At 37.2% G+C, this 24,078-nt stretch overlaps 2 protein-coding genes across 2 annotated transcripts; both read right to left on the bottom strand.

Moving 5' to 3' along the window:
* Positions 1-10,060: 10,060 nt before the first annotated feature.
* LOC118242736 (uncharacterized) lies at positions 10,061-11,930 on the bottom strand. The gene is made up of 2 exons (XM_035535077.2): positions 11,927-11,930; positions 10,061-11,567 (listed from the first exon to the last, which is right to left on the bottom strand). Exons 1-2 carry the CDS (start codon positions 11,928-11,930, stop codon positions 10,312-10,314), a joined length of 1,260 nt encoding a protein of 419 aa, XP_035390970.2. The 3' UTR covers positions 10,061-10,311.
* Positions 11,931-18,102: 6,172 nt separating this feature from the next.
* Positions 18,103-19,341, bottom strand: LOC145651982 (uncharacterized). The gene has a single exon (XM_081700877.1). The coding sequence runs from the start codon at positions 19,339-19,341 to the stop codon at positions 18,103-18,105; it is 1,239 nt and encodes a 412-aa protein (XP_081557003.1).
* Positions 19,342-24,078: the final 4,737 nt, after the last annotated feature.

Here is a 24,078-nt window from a genome sequence, read left to right on the forward strand (position 1 = left end):
AACTAATGATAATCGACAATTTTCAGCTTTTATATTTAAAATGAATAAATATGAATTGCAATGTGCTGTTTACGTAAATACGTGTATTATCGTAATGTTGTACTCTGAAGGCCTAAATGAAAATGTACGCAATCACATTTTAGCATGATTACCTATTCAGCATTAATAATGCCTGAGTAAACTGCAAATTGCCCAAAATTATATTTAAATACAGTACCTAAATACAGCCATATAGCTATTGTCCACCTTTGCAAAAATACATTATATAAACGGGATATGCAAAAGGCACTGCAGTTAATCGGATAGTACTGCCGCGGAGAGTAGCTCCTGAAGAGAGTGTTTCAAGCCAGCGAAAAACTGTGAAATGGATTAGTTTTCGTCTAGCTGCTCGTTCCCATCTGGTCCACGGGTGCAGTAAACTAAGAAGTACTTTATACCCATTTATTAAATTTCGGACTACGAAGACCAGTGAGAAACTTGCAGAACTCGTTCGTTTTCTCACGCCATTCGTTAGTTTATTCTTTTCTCATTTGGTTAGTGGGGATTAGTGACAAATATAAAGGTATGTTGAAGTATAAGGGTAGTCTGAATGCAACGAGTCTTGGTTTGAACTTGGTCAAGACCAGATTATTAATGAAGACTAATACACAATACAAACAGTTTACAGGTCTCTGGTACAGTCAGATGATTTTAGAGTATAATAGCGGCACCAGCTGTGTTTCAAGCCACAGAAAAAAAAAACGAATTAAAACTCTATGCATGCATGCTTTATTCAGAGATAAATAATATATAGAGAGAACAAAGTCTTTGAATATATGGAAAAAAAAATGTAAATTTGAGTAAGTGGAAATATGTCATTGATATAGCAAGTGCAACATGTTCAGACATGACATGCTATGCAGATCAAAAATGAGACATTCGTCTATCGCTAACTAAGGACCATATTGGACATGGTTTATCAACTGTCTAAAAATAAACAAGACAGCAAAACATGAAAGCAAAAGAAAAAATTAAGCACTTCTAATTAAAGGATAGGTTATTTACAGAAAAGGGAAAACACTTATTTGATGAACTGAAGCCTTGACATGTTGTATTCCCCCTAAATAAATAAACAAAAAAAATGTAAAAAGCAAAACAAACAGAAAACAGCATATGCTCAGAATTTCTTAAAGAAACAGGAACTAATAGTATTTTGTTGTAGAAAATTACATAAAACACATTAAAAATCCCATAATGTTTCCTTTACAAATCTCCATAACTAAATTTATATTTCAGAATCATTTTTGGTCTTGGTACTGACAGAGAAAAATGTGTTTTTTTTTCCATGTGGCCATCAATGAATCAGTTCCAGGATCTTTAGCATAGACAAGAATATAATAGCCTTCAGAACCTACAGGTACCAAGACTCCCACTACGTCACCATCCAGAAAGGCCTACAATGCCAATACAGCTGGCTTTCTGACTGAGCCAGCTTTGGGAATCAAGCCAACTGAGTCAGGAACAGCTGGGTTGTTTCTGTGTCCATTGGCCCTACATTGTGCACACAAGCTTGTAAACCCAACAGCGCTGCCTCAAGAAGCCACTCTTCTCACTCGAACAGCCGGTTCTGACCTGGTTGATTCCAACGACGTGTGAGGCCTGCTACTCTTCATACATTCAGTAGTTTGCCACCAGTAAGGTCACCATATTTTTATATATCATAATTGGATTATGTAAACCCCTTTCTCTTCTATTCTGCTATGTATTCTACTCAGGCCAAGTTATTTCCCCTCACAGCATGCTTTAATATACTTAATATACTTAATATGTTTAATATGCTTTAATATACTTTTTTTTTCTTTTAATAGTGCTTGGTTCATCAAAAATCTTAATTTAAGTTTGGTTAAGTAAGTTGTTAATTGTTATTACAAAAGTAAGTTGTTAATTTTTGTTTTGTTATTGCTCTTGTTTAGGGAGTTCAATACCTCTGGTCATTACTTCAACTATTACTCATTCCCTTTTAATTAAATTCAGTTTAAATTTCATTACCTTAGGATATTTTTGCTGATCAATCAATAAAACATTCTATTAGTTGTGATGCTTTTGGCTGGCTTGTATTCCTAATTTTGGATAAAGAAATAATCAACCTGTAGAACTTGCAACATTTATGATTTGATACTGAATTGACATATTCATCAATTTAATACATTTTAATTAAAATGTATTTTTCCTGCTAATCAGGGTGGTGCCCCAAATAATCGTAATAATTTTGATTTACATTTTATTGAGGTGTTCATACCTGTTGTGATTTTTTATTTATTTATTTTTTAATGCAGAGAAAAGAGTCAGGACAAAATGGAGGCAGAGTGTTGCTTATTAAGCTCAATATCTGTCTACAACAGAGCGGTCCCAGTCCCAGTTCTAGTTTCAAATCTTCTCCAGTTCTAATGTGCCAACCATGGAGTGGCTCTTTATACCTGGTTACAAGGACTGTGCCCCTTCCTAATGTCACACAGTTCCCCCAGGAGAGGTACGGAGCACCTGGTGTTATTTAACAAACTTCTGTTGAGTCACACAGAGCATGAGAATCACCAAGATAAGGAGCTCTCTCAGGAAACACACAAAACATCTGGTGTCACAAATCCATCAAATGAGTTGTGCATGTCTTGTTGTTAAACACGTTTAAGTTTCTACAGGTAAACCAAGAAACCCATTATCTGCTTTTATTACACAATGATATAAAAGAAAAGACAAGGATATAGAAATAAAAAGAAAGAATACATAAATTCCTATATACCACTACAATACATATCCTGATATTATGTAGACCATGGTGTAGTCCAGGAATCCTTACTGATGGACAGTGGGAGTGGTGATTCTCTCCTGGTGTAGTACAATACAATGGGGGCAATGGTGAGTGCCAAAACATAAAAGTTATTTATCAGGCAGCAACCTGGCCAGTCTCTGCTTTGTCAAGTTACTCTTAAAAGTCGATTTAGATTCTCAGTACAGACACAGTTTGGTGATCATTTATCATTAATGTATTAGCTAGCCAGCTAATACAATTTACTTGAGTGTACAGTCACAGCTGTTGAAGTGAATTGTGATACTCACTGTAATATGAACCAATAGCTCTGTGCATTTGACATTTACATCATCATTTGGCAGACACTCTAATTCAGAGCAATGCATTTTTCAGTATGACAGTATATGTGCTCTATAAGAATCAAACCCATGACCGTGGTGACCAGTTCAGCTACAGGGCATACATAGCTACATACAGAGCTATGCTTATGGCTATGCTAAGAAATTTTCTTGCAATGATCCATATTTATGCTCAACGTCTATGCATTTTCCACTTCCCTCAACCATCAGCAATACCTCTTCATTATCTTGGAAGCATATAACAGTGAGGGATTCATAGTACAATGTGAGTTGTACTTCGACTATCAACCAGCCATGAAAGACCATATGAAGTGTTCATTATCTGTCTCCCCAGGCCCAGTGGTCCCTTTTCTGTTTGCGATTCCACATGCTACTGGTGGCTCTAGATGCAGAAGGAAGAAGATCTCCTCCTGCTCCACCTGCATTCAGAGAAAGATGGCCCTTTTGCAACCGGCTGGTAAACAGCTCCCTCTACCTATGCCAGACAGGCCATGGTCCCACATAGCAGTGGAAGTCATCACTGATCTCCCAGAATGTAGAGGCAATACCGCTATCCTCACTGTCGATGATTAGTTTTCCAAGATGATCTGATTAGCATCTATGTTCTCGCAGCTTTGGATGGTCTCAGCCTTGAGTACAAAACCACAGTCACATAGGGTTTGGAAACAGGTTATATATAACTGCTGTTAAATACACATTATCTTACATATTTTTTATACATTTACATAGAAATTTGACATACCAGAGAAGAAAAGAAGAACTAAAATTAATACCATATCAATCTGTAATCTTCAGCAAATCAGAAGCCTGTAGAGTCTTATCAACATTTGATATCAGTTCTTGCTCAAAGTCCCACACCCTTGTGTCAACAGCCAGTTGTTCTTTGGTAAGATGCCCCTGTAGTGGTACTCTCACATGAACAATATGACTTACATCAAAAGGTACATAATAAACATCCCCATATTGTTGCAGGGTGGAATGCACTGATGTTTGTATCACGCTCCTTGGGTTGATGATCAGTTTTCTGGGGTTGAAAACATTTTTTCTGTCTGGTTCTCTATAAATGTGTTCCATAATATTGATGCTAGGTATACCTCTCCATTCCGATCGATTGAATCTACCAGTTTCCTCAAATTGTGTCTTGGGGAAAATGTGGTTCTCAATAAGAAATACCCCCACATCTCTGTTTTCCTGTTGAAGATCCTCCATCAGTAATGGAAGGTTAGCATGCTTATAAGGCATGATGATCTCATCAATGTCATTCAGAAGAACATATTTGGACTGATACATGTTTCGATAAATACACTCATTGAGGTTTACCAACTGACCATAATAGTGGAGGTCTCCACCATGCTCTACAAAGTTCCATCCTTTAGATGGGTTAAGGAAATGGTCGATAGGCCATGGAACAATCTCTAGTATTCCTTCTTTCTTGTAATGCTGTAAGAGTTTCTCCAGGTCAGGACCACAGCTGCTGTTGTAGATCACTACATGTTGTACACCCAAAAGCTTGTACATTTCCATGGTTTGGACAAATTGCAGAACATTATTATAGCTTCCAAAGAGGTTTGAGATACATACACTGAAGTTGAACTTAAATGATTCCCTGGTCACTGTGTTCTTAATTGGTAAGAGATCTTCAGAATAAATGGCAGAGATGTTTCTACTAGTTGAAATGGATACAAATGCTGCATCTTGAGTGTGTGGACTTCAGCCTCAGCAGTCTGTCAGTTATGGTCATTGTTACAGTAAATGCAGTAAAGAGGCTGCAGACTGTCCCTTCTGATTATGCTGATAACTCGAATGGCCTTATTGATTCTGTGATCGATGAATGCAGACACCATTAAATGTTTTGAGTATTTAATGGGGGTTATGGAAAACAAACTGAATTTGTTTGTTTCAGAACCATTGAATCTAGATGGCAATATGTCCATAAATGTATATCCAGTAAACATTTGGGTAAGGATGACCCCTAATAACACAGAAACTACAATCAAAACAAAAAGAGGGAATTGCTTTTTTTCCATCTTAATCCACTATCCAGAAAAAAACACCTGCAGATTGAAACAAAATAATTGCATTAATACAACCACTACAAGCAGTTTCTGTTTATTTTTGGAATACACGTGTATACACATGTCCCACTATAATGGGAAAATTAGTGACCAAAAAAATTAAAGAATTAAAAAATAACAAGGACTAAAAAATGTTCTGCGATGTGAGCAGGCTTGTTATTGTCCTATAATTAGAAGCTGAGCATGAACTAACCACTAAAATCTAAACAGGTTGTACTTGTAACAAACGTTCTACTATAATTGACGTTAAACTTACCCATTTATGGGTAAAGTATGTGCACTGAGTTGCCATTTCATAGATACACGTACTCAATAGCTGTACCAAAGTGTCTATCAGTGCTGGGTTGGGACCAGATATACAAGATATGCAATGCACACTCAACCTGTTTTTGATTGGCATGTGGAATCCAAGTAATGTTGAAATGGATTTACAAGCTTGGGGGGTGGGGGGTGGGGGTGCGGATTTTGACTGTATGACATACAGTGTTATGGAATATGTTTGTATTAGAGTCATACCTATCATCTAATCGGTCTGGCGTTGTGGAGGGGACTGCTACCTAGTTACCGAATTTCATGTCTGTTGGACCTTTGTTCTCGTCTGGGCGATTCGTTTTCGTAATGGATCTGAATAAGAATTCTTAAACAAATCTCTAACATATAATAGGGTTACAGCACTGGACCCCTAATAATAATGGCAATGATGCTGTTTACAGCGTCTCCCTTATTTCTTATTTTCTCTGCGTTTTGTAACGTGCATGCAATTAAGGTTTCTCCGTACTCTTTTTCAAGCCAGGCATTTGTAATGGTGGATCACGCGCGCAAGCAATAATTTTAATATTTATGAATTATGAATTAGCAGGAATTACTCATGAAGAATATTAAGTAATTATTAGTAGGAAATAAACTATCTCTAGTGTTATTAAATGTAGAGAGGCAAACTGGCAGAAAATTGTCGACAGACTAAATGCGTAAGCACGCTTTTTACCACATTTATGGGCGCTTTAAAATTTAAAATTGTTATTGGAAAGTATAATACAACATAATCCAATTTAAACGGGCCAACACACTACGTTTTAGAGTAGGCAGTTCTGTTTTAAAAAATGCGCCTCAAGCTACTGTAGCCTACATTTTAGCGAATCTGTATCGCCAGCAGTTGTATCCATTCACTTATGAACTAATGATAATCGACAATTTTCAGCTTTTATATTTAAAATGAATAAATATGAATTGCAATGTGCTGTTTACGTAAATACGTGTATTATCGTAATGTTGTACTCTGAAGGCCTAAATGAAAATGTACGCAATCACATTTTAGCATGATTACCTATTCAGCATTAATAATGCCTGAGTAAACTGCAAATTGCCCAAAATTATATTTAAATACAGTACCTAAATACAGCCATATAGCTATTGTCCACCTTTGCAAAAATACATTATATAAACGGGATATGCAAAAGGCACTGCAGTTAATCGGATAGTACTGCCGCGGAGAGTAGCTCCTGAAGAGAGTGTTTCAAGCCAGCGAAAAACTGTGAAATGGATTAGTTTTCGTCTAGCTGCTCGTTCCCATCTGGTCCACGGGTGCAGTAAACTAAGAAGTACTTTATACCCATTTATTAAATTTCGGACTACGAAGACCAGTGAGAAACTTGCAGAACTCGTTCGTTTTCTCACGCCATTCGTTAGTTTATTCTTTTCTCATTTGGTTAGTGGGGATTAGTGACAAATATAAAGGTATGTTGAAGTATAAGGGTAGTCTGAATGCAACGAGTCTTGGTTTGAACTTGGTCAAGACCAGATTATTAATGAAGACTAATACACAATACAAACAGTTTACAGGTCTCTGGTACAGTCAGATGATTTTAGAGTATAATAGCGGCACCAGCTGTGTTTCAAGCCACAGAAAAAAAAACGAATTAAAACTCTATGCATGCATGCTTTATTCAGAGATAAATAATATATAGAGAGAACAAAGTCTTTGAATATATGGAAAAAAAAATGTAAATTTGAGTAAGTGGAAATATGTCATTGATATAGCAAGTGCAACATGTTCAGACATGACATGCTATGCAGATCAAAAATGAGACATTCGTCTATCGCTAACTAAGGACCATATTGGACATGGTTTATCAACTGTCTAAAAATAAACAAGACAGCAAAACATGAAAGCAAAAGAAAAAATTAAGCACTTCTAATTAAAGGATAGGTTATTTACAGAAAAGGGAAAACACTTATTTGATGAACTGAAGCCTTGACATGTTGTATTCCCCCTAAATAAATAAACAAAAAAAATGTAAAAAGCAAAACAAACAGAAAACAGCATATGCTCAGAATTTCTTAAAGAAACAGGAACTAATAGTATTTTGTTGTAGAAAATTACATAAAACACATTAAAAATCCCATAATGTTTCCTTTACAAATCTCCATAACTAAATTTATATTTCAGAATCATTTTTGGTCTTGGTACTGACAGAGAAAAATGTGTTTTTTTTTCCATGTGGCCATCAATGAATCAGTTCCAGGATCTTTAGCATAGACAAGAATATAATAGCCTTCAGAACCTACAGGTACCAAGACTCCCACTACGTCACCATCCAGAAAGGCCTACAATGCCAATACAGCTGGCTTTCTGACTGAGCCAGCTTTGGGAATCAAGCCAACTGAGTCAGGAACAGCTGGGTTGTTTCTGTGTCCATTGGCCCTACATTGTGCACACAAGCTTGTAAACCCAACAGCGCTGCCTCAAGAAGCCACTCTTCTCACTCGAACAGCCGGTTCTGACCTGGTTGATTCCAACGACGTGTGAGGCCTGCTACTCTTCATACATTCAGTAGTTTGCCACCAGTAAGGTCACCATATTTTTATATATCATAATTGGATTATGTAAACCCCTTTCTCTTCTATTCTGCTATGTATTCTACTCAGGCCAAGTTATTTCCCCTCACAGCATGCTTTAATATACTTAATATACTTAATATGTTTAATATGCTTTAATATACTTTTTTTTTCTTTTAATAGTGCTTGGTTCATCAAAAATCTTAATTTAAGTTTGGTTAAGTAAGTTGTTAATTGTTATTACAAAAGTAAGTTGTTAATTTTTGTTTTGTTATTGCTCTTGTTTAGGGAGTTCAATACCTCTGGTCATTACTTCAACTATTACTCATTCCCTTTTAATTAAATTCAGTTTAAATTTCATTACCTTAGGATATTTTTGCTGATCAATCAATAAAACATTCTATTAGTTGTGATGCTTTTGGCTGGCTTGTATTCCTAATTTTGGATAAAGAAATAATCAACCTGTAGAACTTGCAACATTTATGATTTGATACTGAATTGACATATTCATCAATTTAATACATTTTAATTAAAATGTATTTTTCCTGCTAATCAGGGTGGTGCCCCAAATAATCGTAATAATTTTGATTTACATTTTATTGAGGTGTTCATACCTGTTGTGATTTTTTATTTATTTATTTTTTAATGCAGAGAAAAGAGTCAGGACAAAATGGAGGCAGAGTGTTGCTTATTAAGCTCAATATCTGTCTACAACAGAGCGGTCCCAGTCCCAGTTCTAGTTTCAAATCTTCTCCAGTTCTAATGTGCCAACCATGGAGTGGCTCTTTATACCTGGTTACAAGGACTGTGCCCCTTCCTAATGTCACACAGTTCCCCCAGGAGAGGTACGGAGCACCTGGTGTTATTTAACAAACTTCTGTTGAGTCACACAGAGCATGAGAATCACCAAGATAAGGAGCTCTCTCAGGAAACACACAAAACATCTGGTGTCACAAATCCATCAAATGAGTTGTGCATGTCTTGTTGTTAAACACGTTTAAGTTTCTACAGGTAAACCAAGAAACCCATTATCTGCTTTTATTACACAATGATATAAAAGAAAAGACAAGGATATAGAAATAAAAAGAAAGAATACATAAATTCCTATATACCACTACAATACATATCCTGATATTATGTAGACCATGGTGTAGTCCAGGAATCCTTACTGATGGACAGTGGGAGTGGTGATTCTCTCCTGGTGTAGTACAATACAATGGGGGCAATGGTGAGTGCCAAAACATAAAAGTTATTTATCAGGCAGCAACCTGGCCAGTCTCTGCTTTGTCAAGTTACTCTTAAAAGTCGATTTAGATTCTCAGTACAGACACAGTTTGGTGATCATTTATCATTAATGTATTAGCTAGCCAGCTAATACAATTTACTTGAGTGTACAGTCACAGCTGTTGAAGTGAATTGTGATACTCACTGTAATATGAACCAATAGCTCTGTGCATTTGACATTTACATCATCATTTGGCAGACACTCTAATTCAGAGCAATGCATTTTTCAGTATGACAGTATATGTGCTCTATAAGAATCAAACCCATGACCGTGGTGACCAGTTCAGCTACAGGGCATACATAGCTACATACAGAGCTATGCTTATGGCTATGCTAAGAAATTTTCTTGCAATGATCCATATTTATGCTCAACGTCTATGCATTTTCCACTTCCCTCAACCATCAGCAATACCTCTTCATTATCTTGGAAGCATATAACAGTGAGGGATTCATAGTACAATGTGAGTTGTACTTCGACTATCAACCAGCCATGAAAGACCATATGAAGTGTTCATTATCTGTCTCCCCAGGCCCAGTGGTCCCTTTTCTGTTTGCGATTCCACATGCTACTGGTGGCTCTAGATGCAGAAGGAAGAAGATCTCCTCCTGCTCCACCTGCATTCAGAGAAAGATGGCCCTTTTGCAACCGGCTGGTAAACAGCTCCCTCTACCTATGCCAGACAGGCCTTGGTCCCACATAGCAGTGGAAGTCATCACTGATCTCCCAGAATGTAGAGGCAATACCGCTATCCTCACTGTCGATGATTAGTTTTCCAAGATGATCTGATTAGCATCTATGTTCTCGCAGCTTTGGATGGTCTCAGCCTTGAGTACAAAACCACAGTCACATAGGGTTTGGAAACAGGTTATATATAACTGCTGTTAAATACACATTATCTTACATATTTTTTATACATTTACATAGAAATTTGACATACCAGAGAAGAAAAGAAGAACTAAAATTAATACCATATCAATCTGTAATCTTCAGCAAATCAGAAGCCTGTAGAGTCTTATCAACATTTGATATCAGTTCTTGCTCAAAGTCCCACACCCTTGTGTCAACAGCCAGTTGTTCTTTGGTAAGATGCCCCTGTAGTGGTACTCTCACATGAACAATATGACTTACATCAAAAGGTACATAATAAACATCCCCATATTGTTGCAGGGTGGAATGCACTGATGTTTGTATCACGCTCCTTGGGTTGATGATCAGTTTTCTGGGGTTGAAAACATTTTTTCTGTCTGGTTCTCTATAAATGTGTTCCATAATATTCATGCCAGGTATACCTCTCCATTCCGATCGATTGAATCTACCAGTTTCCTCAAATTGTGTCTTGGGGAAAATGTGGTTCTCAATAAGAAATACCCCCACATCTCTGTGCTCCTGTTGAAGATCCTCCATCAGTAATGGAAGGTTAGCATGCTTATAAGGCATGATGATCTCATCAATGTCATTCAGAAGAACATATTTGGACTGATACATGTTTCTATAAATACACTCATTGAGGTTTACCAACTGACCATAATAGTGGAGGTCTCCACCATGCTCTACAAAGTTCCATCCTTTAGATGGGTTAAGGAAATGGTCGATAGGCCATGGAACAATCTCTAGTATTCCTTCTTTCTTGTAATGCTGTAAGAGTTTCTCCAGGTCAGGACCACAGCTGGTGTTGTAGATCACTACATGTTGTACACCCAAAAGCTTGTACATTTCCATGGTTTGGACAAATTGCAGAACATTATTATAGCTTCCAAAGAGGTTTGAGATACATACACTGAAGTTGAACTTAAATGATTCCCTGGTCACTGTGTTCTTAATTGGTAAGAGATCTTCAGAATAAATGGCAGAGATGTTTCTACTAGTTGAAATGGATACAAATGCTGCATCTTGAGTGTGTGCACCATCACACAGAACATCTGAAGCTGCATATGGAAAACCAAAATGGTCACTGTGTATCTGGACTTCAGCCTCAGCAGTCTGGCAGTTATGGTCATTGTTACAGTAGATGCAGTAAAGAGGCTGCAGACTGTCCCTTCTGATTATGCTGATAACTCGAATGGCCTTATTGATTCTGTGATCGATGAATGCAGACACCATTAAATGTTTTGAGTGTTTAATGGGGGTTATGGAAAACAAACTGAATTTGTTTGTTTCAGAACCATTGAATCTAGATGGCAATATGTCCATAAATGTATATCCAGTAAACATTTGAGTAAGGATGACTCCTAATAACACAGAAACCACAATCAAAACAAAAAGAGGGAATTGCTTTTTTTCCATCTTAATCCACTATCCAGAAAAAAACACCTGCAGATTGAAACAAAATAATTGCATTAATACAACCATTACAAGCAGTTTCTGTTCATTTTCGGAATACACGTGTATACACATGTCCCACTGTAATGGGAAAATTAGTGACCAAAAAAATTAAAGAATTAAAAAATAACAAGGACTAAAAAATGTTCTGTGATGTGAGCAGGCTTGTTATTGTCCTATAATTAGAAGCTGAGCATGAACTAACCACTAAAATCTAAACAGGTTGTACTTGTAACAAACGTTCTACTATAATTGACGTTAAACTTACCCATTTATGGGTAAAGTATGTGCACTGAGTTGCCATTTCATAGATACACGTACTCAATAGCTGTACCAAAGTGTCTATCAGTGCTGGGTTGGGACCAGATATACAAGATATGCAATGCACACTCAACCTGTTTTTGATTGGCATGTGGAATCCAAGTAGTGTTGAAATGGATTTACAAGCTTGGGGGGTGGGGGGTGGGGGGTGCAGATTTTGACTGTATGACATACAGTGTTATGGAATATGTTTGTATTAGAGTCATACCTATCATCTAATCGGTCTGGCGTTACCGAATTTCATGTCTGTTGGACCTTTGTTCTCGTCTGGGCGATTCGTTTTCGTAATGGATCTGAATAAGAATTCTTAAACAAATCTCTAACATATAATAGGGTTACAGCACTGGACCCCTAATAATAATGGCAATGATGCTGTTTACAGCGTCTCCCTTATTTCTTATTTTCTCTGCGTTTTGTAACGTGCATGCAATTAAGGTTTCTCCGTACTCTTTTTCAAGCCAGGCATTTGTAATGGTGGATCACGCGCGCAAGCAATATTTTTAATATTTATGAATTATGAATTAGCAGGAATTACTCATGAAGAATATTAAGTAATTATTAGTAGGAAATAAACTATCTCTAGTGTTATTAAATGTAGAGCGGCAAACTGGCAGAAAATTGTCGACAGACTAAATGCGTAAGCACGCTTTTTACCACATTTATGGGCGCTTTAAAATTTAAAATTGTTATTGGAAAGTATAATACAACATAATCCAATTTAAACGGGCCAACACACTACGTTTTAGAGTAGGCAGTTCTGTTTTAAAAATGCGCCTCAAGCTACTGTAGCCTACATTTTAGCGAATCTGTATTGCCAGCAGTTGTATCCATTCACTTATGAACTAATGATAATCGACAATTTTCAGCTTTTATATTTAAAATGAATAAATATGAATTGCAATGTGCTGTTTACGTAAATACGTGTATTATCGTAATGTTGTACTCTGAAGGCCTAAATGAAAATGTACGCAATCACATTTTAGCATGATTACCTATTCAGCATTAATAATGCCTGAGTAAACTGCAAATTGCCCAAAATTATATTTAAATACAGTACCTAAATACAGCCATACAGCTATTGTCCACCTTTGCAAAAATACATTATAGAAACGGGATATGCAAAAGGCACTGCAGTTAATCGGATAGTACTGCCACGGAGAGTAGCTCCTGAAGAGAGTGTTTCAAGCCAGCGAAAAACTGTGAAATGGATTAGTTTTCGTCTAGTTGCTCGTTCCCATCTGGTCCACGGGTGCAGTAAACTAAGAAGTACTTTATACCCATTTATTAAATTTCGGACTACGAAGACCAGTGAGAAACTTGCAGAACTCGTTCGTTTTCTCACGCCATTCGTTAGTTTATTCTTTTCTCATTTGGTTAGTGGGGATTAGTGACAAATATAAAGGTATGTTGAAGTATAAGGGTAGTCTGAATGCAACGAGTCTTGGTTTGAACTTGGTCAAGACCAGATTATTAATGAAGACTAATACACAATACAAACAGTTTACAGGACTCTGGTACAGTCAGATGAGTTTAGAGTATAATAGCGGCACCAGCTGTGTTTCAAGCCACAGAAAAAAAAATCTAATTAAAAATCTAATTAGTTACCTTGAAATAACTTACTGTTCACTGTAAAATGTAAGGCAGCTCATTATGTTATATTTTGTGCATAACAAATAAACTGAAGTCTTTGTGTTGTTTGAGTGTACATATTGTACCTTATTATTTTGTAATAATAATAACAACAACAATACTACTACTACTACTACTACTACTACTACTACTACTACTAATAATAATAATAATAATAATAATAATAATAATAATAATGGAACTACCTTTAAGTTTTTACTTACCTATCACTGACGCGTATGTCTTTTTGCATGTATTCATTACTCCCGTTCAGACTAGTCTATTTACAACAACCTGGTTTTTCCGCGAATTTAATGCACAGGTGAAACCGCAGGGGGTGGGTCTGTGTTGAAAAACAGTTCTTATTGGCCAAACGCAAATGATTCATAGATCTGCATATCTGAATAGTCTGTGAAACTAAGGATAAGGGACCTCTCAAAAACAAGACAAAAGACAACCTATTCCTCTGTTATTATCTTAGATACAGGGTCTGTTTAAACGTGTTAAGTGTGTTCGTGTTTAACGTTGATATTGAATGAATGCCACCATTGTCTTTTATGCTAATTGTTAATGTTTCACCACGTCGAGGGAGTCTGTGCGTCCTGCCCTTGCAGCACTCGGGCAGCCGTTACAATGATCTGTAGGCAAATTGAACCATTACTAAATTATTTAAAACAACTAAAAACATAAAAACAATATAAATATAAACATATAAATAAAATATAAAATGTATTTATTATTTCAAATAAATTTTAATACACACAGGGATATAAGAGAAAATAAATATTCATGCTTCAAGAATAAACTTTCCAGTGAATATATAATGTTATCCATTGCCCAACTTCACACCTGACCCCCACACCTGTCTCATACACTATCATACAAAGTATCAAAGTAAGAGCAGTACTCATTGGGAGAGCATCGTTTTCTAGCACGAAATAGGTAATAGGTGCGGTGGTCATATTCCTATAAAAGGCTCATGTCAGGACCCCAGTTTCTTTCTCTGCTGAAACCAAGAGCACATGATACAATGGCCAACAGGACCTTGACCTGCTGACCTAATAAGATGTACAGGAGGAACAAAGTCATAATGGATGAGATAAAGAAGTGATATCTGATGATGATGATGATGATGATGAATATAACTGATCATGATGATTCAGCTTCATGTGAGGAAGAACTCCCTGAAGACCATCAAGCTGGGAGAGCCAATTTTGTCAAAGAACAGGCTTTGTTGTGGTCCACATCACTCTTTGTTGATCAGGGCAGGCTGGCAGCACACAATCTAATGCAGATGACTCAAGGGCTTACAAGATTAGCTATGTCCAATGCCAAGGACTTTGCCTCAACCTTCTGCCTCTTTACTACACCAGACATTGAAAAGATCATCCTTGAAATGACAAATATGTAGGGTTTCCGCAAGTATGGGGAAAACTGGAAGAAGATGGATGCCATTGACCTGCATGCCTACATAGCTGTACTATTCTTGGGTGGTGTATACAAATCCTGAGGGGAGGTCACATCCCGTCTTTAGGATGCTGAGAGTGGAAGGGCAATTTTCTGCATTTTTTGTGACCCTGATATTGAAATCTGTCTCTCTTTGTCAAAAGGTCATTGTCCTTTCAGACAGTACATGCCTAGCAAGCCAGCAAAGTATGGAATCAAGATCTGGGCTTCCCTGTGACACACAATGCCGCTACGCTTGGAAAATGCAAGTGTACACAGGGAAGCCAAGGGGTGGAGCCACCGAGATGAATCAAGGGATTTGTGTTGTTCTTGATAAGACTGAAGGTCTGAGATCTGTTACGTGTGACATTTTGTTTACATCATATGAACTTGACAAGTACTTAATGAAGAAGAAGATAAGCATGGTAGGCACAGTTAGAAAGAACAAGCCTGAACTCCCTGCTGCACTCCTTACAACAAAGCACAGAGACATATTTTTTTCCAAGTTTGCCTTCACCCCACTACCATGTTTGTTTCTTATTGCCCAAAGACAAACAAAAATGTCATCCTCATGAGTACATTGCACAAGGATGCTAAGATCCGACACTGTGAAGACAGGAAGCTGGTTATTATCCTGGACTACAGCAAAAACAAAAGTGTAGACAACCTGGACAAAGTGATTGGAGCATATAGTTGTCATCATCATCATTGCTTTTCTGTGCACTCCAGCCGTGTGTTAGATTACCCCCAGCACCCCTTAGCCTCTGTTTGTTTTACCATTCATGTTTCCTCATTTAATAAACCATCTCCTGCATTTTGCATTCTACCTCTTGCCTTGTTCCTGTCGGAAGCGTAACATAAGCCAATTGTGATAGACCTAGAAGATTTAAAGAAATAAAAGTACCTTTATTGCTCACTTACCTTAAGCTAGATATTAAACTAGTAGACTAGCTTTCTCATACTAATGCTAAAAAAACTGATCTGAAGATAAATAAATAAACATTGAGAATCTGCGGATCAGTAGTCACCTGATTATTCACTGCGAAATGTAATACATTCCCCCCCCCCAACACCACCACAATACACTTCTGCACAGAAACAGTATACAATGTAGGTACCATACACACACAGAAGACCATAGATACCACCTATAACACTATAGGCAATTATAACACTATAGGCAACACTCATACACTGAGTACCACAAATGCACACACACAGACTGTCCTCACCATAAGCAACACCTAGTTGTTAGCAGCAGATCAGGAGGAATGACTGTAGTTTTATTTGTTTTAGAACCACTGTAGAACACATGAGTGACCTGAGGAAATATGAATATGAATGAAGCACACTCTGTCCTACACAAACCCCACCCACTCCTGCTGGATATCCAACATGCTCCTCCTGCTTCTATTCTGTGCTGATGGGGACATGGTGGGTGAAGCAGGGTGGGGTCACCTAGGAGTTCCCAGCCTCCCACTGGCACAGAGGCACTGGGAGCTCTGTTCAGCTTGCAGGCCCTTGGACTGGGGCAGAGAGAAGCGTTGAGCAGCTGCAGCCATGCAGCTCAACAACTGTGTTCAGGCGCCCCTCTCCTGAGCACACAGTGTAAAGGGATGAAGGGGCCCCTTCATAGACACACACACACACACACACACACACACTGCTGCATATTATCTATATAACTGATTTGCTTGTTTTTCTGTGCCATTCCATTACCCTGCTTTTAAGTTAGGATGCATCCCAATTGTGTACTAATTACCGATGATAACTAGTATTTGAATATGTAGTATGCAGTAGAGTTAATAGTGTCAATGTGGGGTAAACTCAAAAATCCACAAAGCATACATAGAACTGGTTGGTTTTTGAGTATGGTTTGGATGGACAACAACAACCCACAATGCAATGCGAAACAGAAAGGGAGCTACTCAGGTCTGGGAAAAAAAAGGCAGACATGAACACGAGTTAAGTCGTGACGGTGGCAGGAGAATGGGTGTGTAAATGTGTATCTTAGATTCCTTTTAAATTCTTTTTAGGAAAAATAAAGTAATTTATAAAAAGAATAAATTATTAATATATTAGTAAGAAATCTATTTGAAATGCATGTTAATTTGGATAAGTTATCTTGCTAGGTAGCCACCTAGAGTGGTGTGAAAAGTGTTTTTTTTTTTTTCAGACACTTTTTCACAACACTGTAGCTAATTGTTTTGCATTTATAAACAAGTTTGCTAATTAGCTACCTAGCTGAAAGCAGCTAATTTTAAATTAACATCTTAATGAGAGACATATTATTTGGAAATAACATGCAGAGACATATACATTTATAACGCATGGTGGCCCGAGTGCCACAGGGCGAGGGGCAGGACGTACAGACCCCAGTGACTGGGACGTACATTTATTTACATAAACACAAAACGATATTGGCACTCACAAGCGTTACAAACATTAACATGAACATGAAACGGTTAACAAGAAACAAGCACAATAAACATGCATACGTTTAGCAATGACAAAAGGAACATTACATCAAAACGTTACATCCACAATAACCAACAATCCTGCAAACTACAACGAGGGTTAAATACATAAACAAAACAAGGTGCAGATGTGTGCAGGTGTGGTCACAAACAACGACCCTCCCACTGCTCGTGGCGGGCCAACCCACGTGACTCGCGGGAGGCGAGCGTTCCGTGACAACATTACCAACAATTACCATAGCAATAAGAAAACTCCCACTGTATGCAGCGGGCTGTAATACGTGACAGTGAAAGTGGAGCGTTCGCGTTATTGGCGCTGATGGGCCCAGAGACTAGTAGCTCCCCCAGGCAGTCAATATTCCATCAGAGACAGTTCAGGAGTATCTACTTGTGGCAATAAGAAAGTTGATAATAAAGTGTAAAAGGACAGTCAAATAACATTTACAATATAGGCCATATATAAATTTTGGTAACACAATTGTACTTTTTTTTTTTATTCTAGACATTTACATACATTTATGACATAGGCAATGCCACAGAAAAAAAAAGAAACACTAAAATGAACATCATATCAATCTGTAATTTCCATCAAACCAGATGCCTGTAAAGTCTTATCAATGTTTGGTATGAGTTCTGAGGCAAAGTCCCACACCCTTTTATCAACAACCAGTTGATCTTTGGTAAGAGTCCCTTGTCGTGGTGATCTTACATGAACAATTCGACACACATCAAAAGGCACAAAAAAGACATCTCCATATTTTTGGGGTACGCAGTGCACTGATGTTTGCACTACAGTCCTTGGATTGATAATCATTTTTCTGGGGTTGTCTAAGGCTTTTCTATCTGGTTCTCTATAAATATGTTCCATAATATTAACACCGGGTATATTTCTCCATTCTGGCCGACTGAATCGACCACTCTCTTCAAATTGTGTCTTGGGGAAAAAGTGACTCTCAATGAAAAACACACCCATGTCTTTGTGCTGCTGTTGAAGATCCTCCATCAGTAATGGAAGGTTAGCATGCTTATAAGGCATAATGATTTCATCAATGTCATTCAGAAGAACATATTTGGACTGATACATGTTTCTATAGATGCACTCATTGAGGGTTACCAACTGGCCATAATACTGGATTTCTCCACCATGGTACATAAAGTCCCATCCTTTAGATGGGTTAAGGAAATGGTCAATAGGCCATGGAACAATCTCTAAAATTCCTTCCTTCTTATAATGCTGTAAGAGTTTCTCCAGGTCAGGACCACAGCTTGTGTTGTAGATCACTACATGTTGTACACCCAAAAGCTTGTACATTTCCATGGTTTGTACAAATTGCAGAACATTATTATAGCTTCCAAAGAGGTTTGAGATACATACACTGAAGTTGAACTTAAATGATTCCCTGGTCACTGTGTTCTTTATTAGTAAGAGATCTTCAGAATAAATGGCAGAGATGTTTCTACTAGTTGAAATGGATACAAATGCTGCATCTTGAGTGTGTGCACCATCACACAGAACATCTGAAGCTGCATATGGAAAACCAAAATGGTCACTGTGTATCTGGACTTCAGCCTCAGCAGTCTGGCAGTTATGATCATTGTTACAGTAGATGCAGTAAAGAGGCTGCAGACTGTCCCTTCTGATTATGCTGATAACTCGAATGGCCTTATTGATTCTGTGATCGATGAATGCAGACACCATTAAATGTTTTGAGTGTTTAATGGGGGTTATGGAAAACAAACTGAATTTGTTTGTTTCAGAACCATTGAAACTAGAGGGCAAAATGTCCATAAATGTATATCCAGTAAACATTTGGGTAAGGATGACCCCTAATAACACAGAAACTACAATCAAAACAAAAAGAGGGAATTGCTTTTTTTTCCATCTTAATCCACTATCAAGAAAAAAACACCTGCAGATTGAAACAAAATAATTGCATTAATACAACCACTACAAGCAGTTTCTGTTCATTTTCGGAATACACGTGTATACACATGTCCCACTGTAATGGGAAAATTAGTGACCAAAAAAATTAAAGAATTAAAAAATAACAAGGACTAACAAATGTTCTGTGATGTGAGCAGGCTTGTTATTGTCCTATAATTAGAAGCTGAGCATGAACTAACAACTAAAATCTAAACAGGTTGTACTTGTAACAAACGTTCTTCTATAATTGACGTTATACTTACCCATTCATGGGTAAAGTATGTGCACTGAGTTGCCATTTCATAGATACACGTACTGAATAGCTGTAGTGAAGTCTCTATCAGTGCTGGGTTGGGACCAGATATACAAGATATGCAATGCACACTCAACCTGTTTTTGATCGGCATGTAGAATCCAAGTAGTGTTGAAATGGATTTACAAGCTTGGGGGGTGGGGGGTGGGGGGCGTATTTTGACTCTGTGATTTACAGTGTTATGGAATACGTCTGTATTATAGTCATACCTATCATCTAATCGGTCTGGCGTTGTGGAGGGGACTGCTACCTACTTACCGAATTTCATGTCTGTTGGACCTTTGTTCTCGTCTGGGCGATTGGTTTTAGTAATGGATCTGAATAAGAATTCTTAAACAAATCTCTAACATATAATAGGGTTACAGCACTGGACCCCTAATAATAATGGCAATGATGCTGTTTACAGCGTCTCCCTTATTTCTTATTTTCTGTGCGTTTTGTAACGTGCATGCAATTAAGGTTTCTCCGTACTCTTTTTCAAGCCAGGCATTTGTAATGGTAGATCACGCGCGCAAGCAATATTTTTAATATTTATGAATTATGAATTAGCAGGAATTACTCATGAAGAATATTAAGTAATTATTAGTAGGAAATAAACTATCGCTAGTGTTATTAAATGTAGAGAGGCAAACTGGCAGAAAATTGTCGACAGACTAAATGCGTAAGCACGCTTTTTACCACATTTATGGGCGCTTTAAAATTTAAAATTGTTATTGGAAAGTATAATACAACATAATCCAATTTAAACGGGCCAACACACTACGGTTTAGAGTAGGCAGTTCTGTTTTAAAAATGCGCCTCAATCTACTGTAGCCTACATTTTAGCGAATCTGTATCGCCAGCAGTTGTATCCATTCACTTATGAACTAATGATAATCGACAATTTTCAGCTTTTATATTTAAAATGAATAAATATGAATTGCAATGTGCTGTTTACGTAAATACGTGTATTATCGTAATGTTGTACTCTGAAGGCCTAAATGAAAATGTACGCAATCACATTTTAGCATGATTACCTATTCAGCATTAATAATGCCTGAGTAAACTGCAAATTGCCCAAAATTATATTTAAATACAGTACCTAAATACAGCCATATAGCTATTGTCCACCTTTGCAAAAATACATTATAGAAACGGGATATGCAAAAGGAACTGCAGTTAATCGGATAGTACTGCCGCGGAGAGTAGCTCCTGAACAGAGTGTTTCAAGCCAGCGAAAATCTGTGAAATGGATTAGTTTTCGTCTAGCTGCTCGTTCCCATCTGATCCACGGGTGCAGTAAACTAAGAAGTACTTTATACCCATTTATTAAATTTCGGACTACGAAGACCAGTGAGAAACTTGCAGAACTCGTTCGTTTTCTCACGCCATTCGTTAGTTTATTCTTTTCTCATTTGGTTAGTGGGGATTAGTGACAAATATAAAGGTATGTTGAAGTATAAGGGTAGTCTGAATGCAACGAGTGTTGGTTTGAACTTGGTCAAGACCAGATTATTAATGAAGACTAATACACAATACAAACAGTTTACAGGACTCTGGTACAGTCAGATGAGTTTAGAGTATAATAGCGGCACCAGCTGTGTTTCAAGCCACAGAAAAAAAAAAAAATCTAAATAAAAATCTAATTAGTTGCCTTGAAATAACTTACTATTCACTGTAAAATGTAAGGCAGCTCATTATGTACAGTTATAGTCTGTGCATAACAAATAAACTGAAGTCATTGTGTTGTTTGAGTGTACATATTGTACCTTATTATTTTTGTAACAACAACAACAACAACAACAACAACAATAATAATAATAATAATAATAATAATAGAACTACCTTTAAGTTTTTACTTACCTATGACTGACGCGTATGTCTTTTTGCATGTATTCATTAATTCCGTACAGACTAGTCTATTTACAACAACCTGGTTTTTCCGCGAATTTAATGCACAGGTGAAACCGCAAGGGGTGGGTCTGTGTTGAAAAACAGTTCTTATTAGCCAAACGCAAATGATTCATAGATCTGCATATCTGAATAGTCTGTGAAACTAAGGAGAAGGGACCTCTCAAAAACAAGACAAAAGACAACCTATTCCTCTGTTATTATCTTAGATACAGGGTCTGTTTAAACGTGTGAAGTGTGTTCGTGTTTAACGTTGATACTGAATGAATGCCACCATTGTCTTTTATGCTAATTGTTAATGTTTCACAACGTCGAGGGAGTCTGTGCGTCCTGCCCTTGCGGCAATCGGGCAGCCGTTACAATGATCTGTAGGCAAATTGAACCATTACTAAATTATTTATAACAGCTAAAAACATAAAAACAATATAAATATAAACATATAAATAAAATATAAAATTTATTATTTCAAATTGATTTTAATACACACAGGGATATAAGAGAAAATAAATATAATTATACATGCTTCAGGAATAAACTTTCCAGTGAATATATAGTGTTATCCATTGCCCAACTTCGCACCTGACCCCCACACCTGTCTCATACACTATCATACAAAGTATCAAAGTAAGAGCAGTACTCATTGGGAGAGCATCGTTTTCTAGCACGAAATAGGTAATAGGTGCGGTGGTCATATTCCTATAAAAGGCTCATGTCAGGACCCCAGTTTCTTTCTCTGCTGAAACCAAGAGCACATGATACAATGGCCAACAGGACCTTGACCTGCTGACCTAATAAGATGTACAGGAGGAACAAAGTCATAATGGATGAGATAAAGAAGTGATATCTGATGATGATGATGATGATGATGATGATGAATATAACTGATCATGATGATCCAGCTTCATGTGAGGAAGAACTCCCTGAAGACCATCAAGCTGAGAGAGACATTTTTGTCAAAGAACAGGCTTTGTTGTGGTCCACATCACTCTTTGTTGATCAGGGCAGGCTGGCAGGTGAAGAACAGCCTTCCCCCGTGACCAAACAACCAGACAATCTGCAAAAAAGGAGAGGAAAACAAATAGAGACAAATTCAGTGACATAATTCACATGCTTCTCAGGCTGTACTGTCTAACTGCAAACATTTTTTGTTATGAAATTAAATAAAATGTTAAAATTAATAAACTTTTTTTTTCAACACTTATTTGTGTGTAACCTAAAAACCAAGTCTAACCAAATATGGGTATTTTTGTTGTTATTTCCATGTTATGTAGTTTAAAAGGCATAATGTATTTATATAGTTTTGTAGGAACACCATGTTCTGAGAAAAAAAGGCTTATGAGGTTGAACATATATCATGTGTCATCATAACACACTGTATGCTTAGTTTATACTTCCAGTCTTCCCACAGAATCAGTTAAACTTTATGATTTAGACTACAGCCGCCATATTATCACTAAGTCTTTTTTGAATGCTACTGTACTAAGTGGAGCACTTGGCGAACTCTTCCAGAAATGTATCCCTCCCTGCCCACACACTGGGCACCTCATCACTGGTGTGCAGGTTACCCTATGTTTTACAAATCAAGCTTCGCTCAAGAGTTAGAACTTAAGTGCAGAGCAGAGACAGAGAATGAACAGAAATTTTAAAAAATAAATAAAAATAAGTAATAACCTAGAATATATCAGATAGAACAAAACCAGCTGAACTTAACCTACAGCCATGTCATTCTGCCATTTACACGTGGTGCCATTTTATTTTCTTGGTAATTGTATGGAGAACCAAAAGTAGGAAATCTACTGAAAGAGACTGGGCAAAAATGGCCTGCATAGCAGAGTTCCAAGACAAAAAACACTGATGAGCAAAAAGAACAAATTATTTTTTATTAAAGTTCCCTCTTCGAACCTGCAACCTGCCTCTTGCTTTGTCAATATACAGGGACACTTTGGGTTTAAAAGATATTTATCAATGGTCATGTATATTTGTTCATCCTCAGTGTGGATTAAACTGAAGTGGTCCAATGTAGGAAATCGCAGACCATACTATTTTGATAAATGGAGATATTTAATATTGGTAACAATTGTATCATGGATAATCTAATGAACATTTTGAAGATTCATTTGATGGCATTGTAAACACATATCTCAAACCCAAGAATTACATTTTAATCATTAGCCTCTGGCCTAAAGTTACCATCATAAAACTAGTTTTCTGTGACATCTATAACTGTAGTGTAATGGCCCAAGTGTCGCATGGTTTACAAGGTAAACGATGAACACAAACAAGGGCATTGACATTGTGAAAACGGACAGGAACAAAGGCAGTGTGAACAAAGGCAATGGCTGACATTGATGCACACACCAACAAGAGGTTTAAATACATAAACACAGAACAACGCTAACTAGGTGCAGGTGTGTGCAGAC

This window comes from Electrophorus electricus, chromosome 18 (genome assembly GCF_041902795.1).
Source record: "Electrophorus electricus isolate QZ-2024a chromosome 18, ASM4190279v1, whole genome shotgun sequence".
Taxonomy (NCBI): Eukaryota; Metazoa; Chordata; class Actinopteri; order Gymnotiformes; family Gymnotidae; genus Electrophorus; species Electrophorus electricus.